General features: G+C 39.4%; 1 protein-coding gene across 2 annotated transcripts in view; it reads left to right on the top strand.

Moving 5' to 3' along the window:
- The first annotated feature begins 2,541 nt into the window (after positions 1–2,541).
- Positions 2,542–9,919, top strand: part of LOC111865529 (probable cytochrome P450 6a13) — a 47,023-nt gene continuing 39,645 nt past the window's right edge. Inside the window, exons 1-2 of one of the 2 annotated variants that reach the window (XM_023853634.2) lie at positions 2,542–2,741; positions 6,398–7,368. In XM_023853634.2, the coding sequence (XP_023709402.1) occupies positions 6,438–7,368 (931 nt within the window). In that variant the 5' untranslated portion in view covers positions 2,542–2,741; positions 6,398–6,437. Of the gene's footprint in view, positions 2,746–6,397; positions 7,369–9,919 lie in introns of both variants that reach the window. The other variant, XM_023853631.2, reaches the window with a different exon arrangement.

The raw sequence follows: 9,919 nt of genomic DNA, 5'->3' as shown, positions 1-9,919 counted from the left end.
GTCACGCGGTTGTGTGTTGTGTGTGGGTGGTGCGGGGGGTGTGTGGTTGTGGGGGGGGGGGGGGAAGCGATGATTCTGACGATGAGCTTTGGCTGTTACTTTCCTTGTGTAAACGTAAAAGGAAGTGGGTGCATGGCGTGAACTTAAGAAGAATGAAGTTTGATGAATTTCATCATCTGATAAAGCAGTTACGTGAAGATGAAGTTAAATTTAAAGAATATTTCCAAATGAATAGGGTTGATGACAATATTTTAAGTTCTTCACTTATAGATAAACGAACAATGTTTGTACATTACCTGCTGTATTCAATTCCCCAGAAATCATGTCCCAGGCATTATCCCGCATGTTCTGGTTCCGATATTCTTCTAACCCTTTGTTCCACAAACATGGATACTTCCTTAGTTCTTCAATTAATTCCTCCAGTGTCATTTTCATCTAAGCGAATACAGCGCTGAATGATACGTAACACGTGTTGTAATCAGAGTTGGAAATTACTGAGGCGCGCAGCTGACACTTGGAAGCGAGCCCAGTGCGCATGCCCGTCCAGCGCGACGTTTTAAAAATATAGCCGAGAATCAAACACTCTGCGACGCAGCTAACATAGCGAACATAGCGTACGTAAAGTCTGTGTGGCCAGTCACATTGGCAATAAAGGGAGATATTTTTCTGTTCTTATAGCGAACATAGTGTACGTAGCGCTCTGTATGGCCGCACCTTAACTACACTATATAAAATCCGTCGATGAGTGCATGTTTATATCATGTTTTCTCCTAAAGACACTTACATTTGAGTTTTGTGCTTATAATATCAAATTAAATAAAGCAGAAAGCGGAATACGATGAATGTTGGTAGTTGTAGTTGCGAACGGTGTATTCGCAATTGACTGAATCACACCGAGTTACGTATGTGCTTCTTCAATCGTATATATGAACTAAATATGGCAATCATTTAAGAATATCAGTTTCACCATACGGAACACAAACTTTTAACACAGCAGTAAAAAAGGGAGTGGAGTTACCGAAGAGGACGATCACTGAGGAACAATATACTCGTGTTACTTATAAATGTTGCTCTTCATTCGAACATACGTATTTCTGGGGGACAGAACTGAGTTAATACTAATGTTTTGTTCATTGAGATTAATATCAATCGGCTTAAGAAAACAAATAATAATATGAGGAGCTCGTACCAATACCTCCATCGTAGCCCTGCGAGTCGTAGAAGGCGATAAAAATGGAACCCAGCGCCTAGGGGTATAACTGGGCCACCCTATTCCTGTAGGATATAGACACAGGGACCTAGCCCTCCAGGTTGGGGGAGTCTCGAAACCGAGACAGTAAAATATCGTCACTAGGCCCGCGGAGCTCGGGCACGAGAATGACTGCGCTGGCGAGACCGACAGTAATTGTAAACTGCAGACGCCTCCTCTCGTCAGAGTGAGTGCCCCACATCAATAAATACGCAACTCTCTGACAGTAACAAAGATCTGGTCATAAGCCCCAGGTGTGCGATTGACACCAAGTCACACTGACCGACTGACCATCGGTCGACATAACTAACTATATGTATATGTACACAGGGGTTCTCACGACTTTAGGGCATAACTGCAGGAGGTGATTTTCTAGGTCTTTGTGATCAAAAAATTTCATATAAACATGTGTCCGATTTTGGACGGTTACGGAGTTATGACCGTTTTTTCATTCCTTACACTCCCTCGTGTGAACGGCGTCCGTCAGCTGGCAGGTCGCTATTTTTAGCCAGCTACAGACAGAGCGTTCTCGTTATCTCGACACATGAGAGCGGGGTGGGTTGGTATGTCCGGCGCGGTTCACAACCGAGCGGCAGCCTGTGTTGCGGCCGGCGGTGACATTTTCGAAAATCAGCTTTAAGCACCAATCAATTCAAATTAAAGGTAATTTCACGAAGTTAACTTTACATTCATACTTTAAATGTATCATGTATTAAGTTGGTTTATTATTTTGTTCCGTTTATTGTCAGTAATCGTTACCTTCTATTCTGAGTTTAAAACGGACATAACTCCGGAACCATCCAAAATCGGACACATGTTTATATTAACTTTTTTGATCACAAAGACCTAGAAAATCACCTCCTGCAGTTGTGTCCTAAAGTCGTGAAACACGCTGTATATTAAAGATCAAGCTTGAAAACTAATACGCAAACTGTACGGGATTTTTCGGTGAGAAATGTAGCTTTATTTTCTTTCTTCATGATTTCATTTTACGTTTGGCTTGATATTGAGAAGGTTAATTACTGAATCTGGCACTGCATTTAGTCTGATCCTGTATTTTACGCTTGTTGCTGTGTAATTCGAGAATATGTTTACGAGAAGAATGTGCTGATTAAGGGTATCAACTGATAAATTTCACTTCTTGATAAAGCCTTCGCTCCGACGCATAAATGCACTTTCCTTTAGCAATTATTCCTTAGAAAGTGTCATATTAACGAGAGAAGCTGTATAATGCTTACTTGGGCGATAATGACTTCGTATCAGTTTGAAGGTCACCAATTCAGACGCGACGAAACTGGCGTTGCCGCCTGAAGGCAGCATTACCCAACAACCAATCATATGGCGAGAACTGACGTCATAATTTTCAGCTCGGGAAACTGTAATCACATGTCTGTTGGTCCATCAGAAAGCGTGTTTGAAGTGTGAAATTCAGGACGTTCAGGACAGCAGATTCGTGGATCTCAGGTATACCACAGGAGAAATTCTTGTGCGTGTAGGTAAGTTCATTTTTCTATAGATTACTGCTCAACTAATGAAAATAATTGTAATAAGCAGAACTGCAACAGAAGCGACAGTTATGAGAGTTGTACACTGTTGTCCTTGTGCATTCCTGAATGTTACTTCACACGTCTACATCCAGTCGCAGCGCACTGTTGATGGAAACATCAAAATGCCTGGAGTCTTAAGCTGTTTTGTTGATGAAAATTCAGTAAAATATTGCAATGCTTCAAATCTTAGCTCTTAACATTATCTCCAACCCCACCCCCTCCCCATTTCCATTTTGGTCATGGAAACAATTTATGTCTGAAAACCGTCACATTAAAATATAAACCGAATGATTTAAACGTATCGTCTGAAGTTATGTATATGTAGATAAATTATGTTATTGCTTTACGATCATGTTCTTTATTATTACTATGGGTTATTACATCATCAACATTGTAATGTGAACTTGTGCAGAGATTGCGTTTCTATAATCACAGGAAATTTATTTCCGTAATATAACGACTATATCCTTCCCTCGTAAGATTGATGGTATTACTTTTAATTATAAATTACGTATTTTTGAACATTTTGTAAGTAGAGATCTGTTTTGGTCACATCCAGCCTTGATAACTTTTATAGACAGGAGAGGTAACTACAGTCCTACCAGATCGAGTCAGATCAGCTATGTCATTCTTTTGCTAATGTAAATAAATGTTTTTTGTTGTTGTTTGATTAGAAAAGAGAAAGGTGTTTTATTTATTCGGGAAGGGACTTCTATAGGGATATATACCGCACCCCTCCTGGCATCATAACATAAGCGCCAAAATTATACTACCCCTCCATAAGGCACTTAGAATGCCAGTAATAACTTACGCTTGTCCCTCCTGCGAAATAGCGGCAGACACGTACCTTTTAAATGCAGCGCATGCAAAACAAGGTTCTGCGTTACATTGGAAATTTTCTGAGGTGCACACCGGTCCTCCATTTTCACACAGCTTTCAACTTTCCTTATGTGTACGATTATATAACAAAATTGTGCAGACAGCAAGAAGAAGTCACACGAAATCATGAAGATGAACATGTTCGCGGTACAGGGCAAAGTGAAGCCTCACACAGGACATATAAGAGGCTTAAACTTGGCGGTGGTCAAGCATCCGACCGTTCCAAGTGACTAAGCTGCCGTTATAGCATTAGATATGTAAGATAGACATGAACTACATCTGATCTGTAAAGCCTGTGCTGACAGAGGACCTGCGTGTAGTGCATAAGGAAGGATTTTCAGTAACATGATACATGTACACTTAACGAAAGACCAAACATATGTAACCGCCCACCCTCTCTTTAGGCTTCTTGCCCACAAGGTGGTTGCCACTGGTCACTTTGACTGCCCTACCTGGTGCTGCCTCCGTTGAAGTTGTTAGGTCGTGGCTGGTTCCGGCTTGACCAGGCTCCACCGCTTCTTCCGGCTCCACCGCTTCCTCCTTCCGTTGCTGATTACGGGTTTGGAGTTTCAACATAGAACCTGATATTTTGGGCGCCAGCAAACAGCTAGGTGCTGTTTGCGATTCAATTTAAAGGAGGGAAGGCGTGAGTGGGGTGGAAGCTGGCGATGGGTTTGGTTAGCTGCTGGCGATGAGTTCTCTCCTCAGGTCGGCTAAGGGTCAGGCTCGGACAAGGAGGGTGAAGCACTTCTGACCAACGCAATGCACTTTGCCACTGGAACACTTTATTGTTTCACACAGTCACTCGGAGTCAAAAATCTACACTATAAGGCTTAGTCTCGGCTTCCAAGCCGCCGGTGCTGCACTTGCTCAAATCACTTAGTTTAACGCGCAAGTATTCGCGGGTTTTACCCCCGCCAAGTTCAAAGGTTTTTAGCAAACTCTTTAATCTTAAACTGGACTCTCTGCCGAGCCAGAGGTCCTAACTTAATTGTATCCGCCTCCTCTCTTCTCCTCCAAAATTCCCGGATAGGTGGATTCAAATAAGAGGAGTTGGCTTAATTTTGGTTCTGGCCAATGACCGATTGTTTTAGAAGCAGTTTCGGCCTAAAATTCCAAACGGCAAAACTGACAAAAATGTAACTTATGAGGGTCGCTAATGAACCCCTGGCCCCCCCACTGTTGACTTATGACTGTCACGTCTCAAATTCTCAAAGAGGCTCGTCGTTCTAAGTCAACTTCTCAATTTCTAAAGAACTCAGTGGGGGTTCCATGAAGTATCATTTCTGCCCTTTTCGAAACAACACCAAAGGCCTGGAAGCAAGAACTAACAGATGTCTTTGTCCACACAAGTTCGGTCTATCTGTTTGTTCTGACTGTGTCTTCCTCTTTCTTAGTAATTCTTACAATTCTACTTTATAACTACTGAACAAAAAAAAAAAAAGAGGGGGGGAAGGATTTCAATGGTTCGGTTACACATATTCCTAAGAATCAAACCCATCTTCTCGTCAGAGTGGTTGTCACTAAGGATTATTACAGCAAGGGTTCAGATGAAAAAAAAATGAACCTCTGGTCGTGGATCTGAAGGAGTTTGACTCTAAAACGAACTGATTGGTGGTAAACTGCCAGTCGTAAAGTAGCTCTGGCTTTGACTTCGAGCTTAGTCAGATTTGGGATACCCTCCAGCATGTAAGGATCTTAGCAGAAGATAATGCATTCACCATCCTGTAAGGACGTTAGCAGAGGACATTATTCGGATCAGTTACCAGCAAAAGCTAGTGAAAGAACACTGATAAGACTTGGCGTGTGCTTAAGTGATTTGTAAAGTGAGGACATCAGCGATGGCGCTATAACTACTAGAAGTTACGAGTTGTGCTTATAAGTGTTCGATAAATCCAACAATCAGTCGAAACGAATCTGTAGTCTCTAATACACGTAAAATATATATCTATAATAATTTGATATGTATATGTTTTAATGCAATTTTGTATTATTTTCGTTTTGCAATTCCGGTATTATTTAATCGAGAGTATGACTGCATATTCAGCTAGTTTAAAGGATAAGTACGACAGTAGTGAAATTTCTTGTCGGGAACTGGTAACAACGTGAACGTTTTCTGGGAAAGGAAAATAATTTAGTATTTTAGAAGATCGGAAGGTAGAACAAAAATGGAAAATGTCAAAAACAAGTGCCTTTTAGGCACATTTCCTTCACCCTTCTCTTCGTTAAATATATATTTAATATAATAGTATATGAAATAAAACATGTAGATATCGAGGTTTATATCCTGTGTTGTTTTACTATATTCTGATTACATTCTTACCTTCACATTTAAATCTCATATGAAGTAGCAGCTGCGGTGAACCAGCATAGACTGAAACTTAATTTCTCTACATTACTTATGGCAGTGTTTCTCAACCGCCGGGCGCTGTCATCATTTTAATGGACCCTCGTCTTACACTCGTAGAAAGAAGATTTTACTGGGCCTCGGTCTGACAAAAGTTGAGAACCACTGGCTTATAGTCCATGCACTCAGTAGTATATAATTTTCTTTCGATGTTTGCCAAGTATGTTCATATAGTATAACATCCGGATTTACTGATATATTACGACCACGATATGTGCTCACTGTTTTCATATACAGTTTTATATATCTCAGGTTTGTTTCGATGTATTTTACAATCGACTGTTCTAATCTGAATTGTAATGATTTTTTCAACAGGCCGGACCTTTATGCGTTCATCAGCGTCTTGCTGACAAGTATGGGGTTCCTGTTCGAGTCACTTCTTCTGGATGTGGGGGTGCTGGTAGCTTGTGCCCTCTTAGTGGTTTACTCCTATTTCAAGTGGTCATTCACATACTGGAAGAAACTTAATGTACCGTACGTCGAACCGTGTTTCCCATTTGGAAATTTCAAGGAGACGGCTTTAATGCGGAAAGAATTTGGATATTTTTGCAGAGATATTTACACAAGGCTTGAAGGGCACAGATACGGAGGAATATACTTATTCAACGCACCGCGATTACTTTTCCTAGACCCCGATTTAATAAAGGATGTTCTAGTTAAAGATTTTTCTACTTTCCATGATCGGGGAGTCTATATGAATGAAGAAATAGAACCTCTGTCGGGGCATTTATTTTCATTAAATGGAAAGAGATGGAGAAACCTTAGGATCAAGCTGACCCCGACTTTCACATCCGGGAAGATGAAAATGATGTTCCAGAGACTTGTGGAATGTGGAGATGAACTTAAACTTTGCTTGGAAAATATTGCGGGAAGGGGGGAGGTTATTGAAGTTAAGGACATTCTAGCTAGGTTCAGCACGGACGTAATTTCGTCCTGTGCTTTCGGTATCGAGTGCAACTGCCTGAAGAACGAAGACGCGGAATTCAGACAGTGGGGAAGAAAAGCTTTCGACCAAACAGTCAAAATGATAATAATTGGAATTTTGTCAAGCATTGCACCAGTTGTATTAGACATGCTTAAAGTGTCTACTGTTGATACGGACGTTTCTAAATATTTCCTGAAAATGGTGCAGGAAACAGTTGAATATCGCGAAAAGAATAACGTGAAGCGCAATGATTTCATGCAACTGTTGATACAGCTTAAGGAGAAGGGCAGCTTGGACTCCGAGCAGGGATCTGAGGACCGAAGTGAAGAGGAAATGAATGAATTTGGTGAAACAGCAGATGGTATGTAGCCTCTGAATTTGAAAGTCTCCGTTATATAGTCGTATATATATATATTCTATGTTCATTTACTTTCATCAAACTGAACTGAATAACTTATATTTAATTTATCTGTCTCTCAAACGATATAACGTAATTCACTTTTGTCCATCCTTCTACATACCCTTCAAATATTTTTCTTAAGAAAGAGATATTTTTAATTACTAAAAAAATCCAGATGAGAAAATACTTGCCACTAATGCGTGGATGTGAGGTATAATGAAACTAATAGAGACAGAGAATTTGAGGGTGTGAATTTCATTGAATTGTCTTAGTATTAAGTCAGAGATAGCAAAATTTATAATACGGCTTCAAACTTCATTATATTGTATTTATTGACATGTTGAATATTGTTGTGTGGCTAGGAAATACACTATAACACTTACTACCTTATTTCCGAAGTTCTCTTAGTTCTGCTATTTTAATTCAATTATTTAAGTTTTAATAACAGGCGTAATTAGTTCGGCTAGGTACTTTATTGAGTTCACTTTGCTGATGTAATTAATTTGGTAACATAAAACGGTAGCAATTACGACTTCAGAACAGATTGTCTAGCCGTTTATTTCATTTAATCTTGTCGCCAACATATAGAGAACGGCTGCATAGCAGGAAAGACATATTTTCGATGCAATTTTCTGTAGTACCGTGCGAATAAAACTGACTTTCCAAAAACATGCTTACTTCAATGGGTTCAGTTACTGCTACTGTAGTCAGTTAACTCCTAATTTTGGTCGCCGGCACTGGTTACTTTTATCGAACTCCAGTGGCGGCTCGTAGCTAAAATTAGTGGGGGTGCTGCTCCAGAAAATTTGTAACCTTTGTTTTAAAATTGTATAAAAGGAAACAAACATGTATAAAAAGAAAATTTATTCAGAAACTTGATAAAATCCTAAAAGAACAAAATCAAATATTTTTTACTTACTTTAACCTAAATTGTTACAGTTCAAGCTTAATCTATTCGTTTAAAAATGAAATCCATTCTTTTTAACCTTTATATTATGCTCATTGATTGAAAGTCTGTATGCCTCACTGAGTTTCTCCTTAATACTTACGGTTCCTAAAAGTGAGAGTGAAACTGCATTATCAGCGTGCTTCTTTCACTTCTCATGCTGTTCAGTTTTTTCTCTCATTTTGTTTATATTTCTAAAACCATCTTTTGTCCACGTTATATCACCCCAAACAGCAAACACGGGAAGCAAAACAGTGCATTTTTTACTTCGCAGCCGCAAAGCCAACTTTTCCGTTTGTACCATTCAGATTAAAACTACGAATATATTTCTTGTTCTTGCTTACGCCTGGCTGAGATGTTAGAATATCAGGTGTTAAACGACCTCTTTTCTTAACTGCAACTTTCTCATGGAGAGACAGTTGTGAAAACTTAATCTGTTGAAGTTCACTTATAGTCACATAACTTATTTCTCGGGGATGCAAGGCCATGGTTAAAGCTTTCTGTTAAATAAAAGAACCGAAAAAAATCAATCAAATAGAATAGCTAGAAGCAGGATAATAATCTAATTCTACAATTAACTCATATTTTTTAAGCACAACACACGCGGAGTAAAAAAAACTACCTTCCATCAGCACGCCAGGGTCGGCACCGGTCGGCACTGTCGTTCCTGTAGTGCTCCCTCCTCCTTGCAGCCTCGCGTGTAGCTTCCTATGTGCGCATGCGCACAGTCAACGAACACCTCGCCACTGGAACTGTGAAACTCACAGTTCCATACAAAGATTTGGCTACTGACATTAAGCTTAAGGATTATATATTGTATTGTACAAGTATAAAGACAAAATTAAAGGAAAAAGGACTCATTATATAAATGTTATCGATAATATCAAGTGGAAATTGGGGGTGATGCAGTTCCGCAGTGCCTATACGCGGGCCGCCCCTATCGAACTCCATGGAACCGATTCCTCCTTGCGAAGGCAAGAGTTTGATAGAAATTCAAGAATTACCCAAAATTTTATGGAGATGATGTCCCATTATCAGGTTCAAAAGACCCGGATGCATCCAGTCCGTAACAGGTCAATTCCATTTCTCCAAGATCAATTTTACTTATATCGTCAAACAAGCGTCTCCGTTCTGAATGGCCTGTTTCATTCTCGCTATCACACCAAAACACGTAACTGTATACATATCTACAACCTCTTTATTTGACCGTCACAACACAGCAAATATAGAACTTCAAGGACAATGCTCAGTATAGTTCTGCTACATGATTCGGCCACAAGTGGCCATCATCAGACAAACACACTTCAACAATCGTACACCATTGAACTGCAGTACGTAAAATTTGATACAATGTTATAAGTTATTTAAGTTAATTTCCATAAGAATACAATAAGTATGTTATTTAAAACAATAACAAGTCTATATATATATATCATGCAGCCAATAAAAATTTTCTGTTTAGAGATAACTGTGTATTGCATAAAAATTATGAAAACATCACAAAATTGGAAGTTACGCAATTCTTTTATGTCGTATATATATATATATATATATATATATATATAT

Source organism: Cryptotermes secundus, unplaced genomic scaffold (genome assembly GCF_002891405.2).
Source record: "Cryptotermes secundus unplaced genomic scaffold, Csec_1.0 scaffold722, whole genome shotgun sequence".
NCBI lineage: Eukaryota > Metazoa > Arthropoda > Insecta > Blattodea > Kalotermitidae > Cryptotermes > Cryptotermes secundus.
This window is presented reverse-complemented; position numbering and strand designations above follow the sequence as displayed.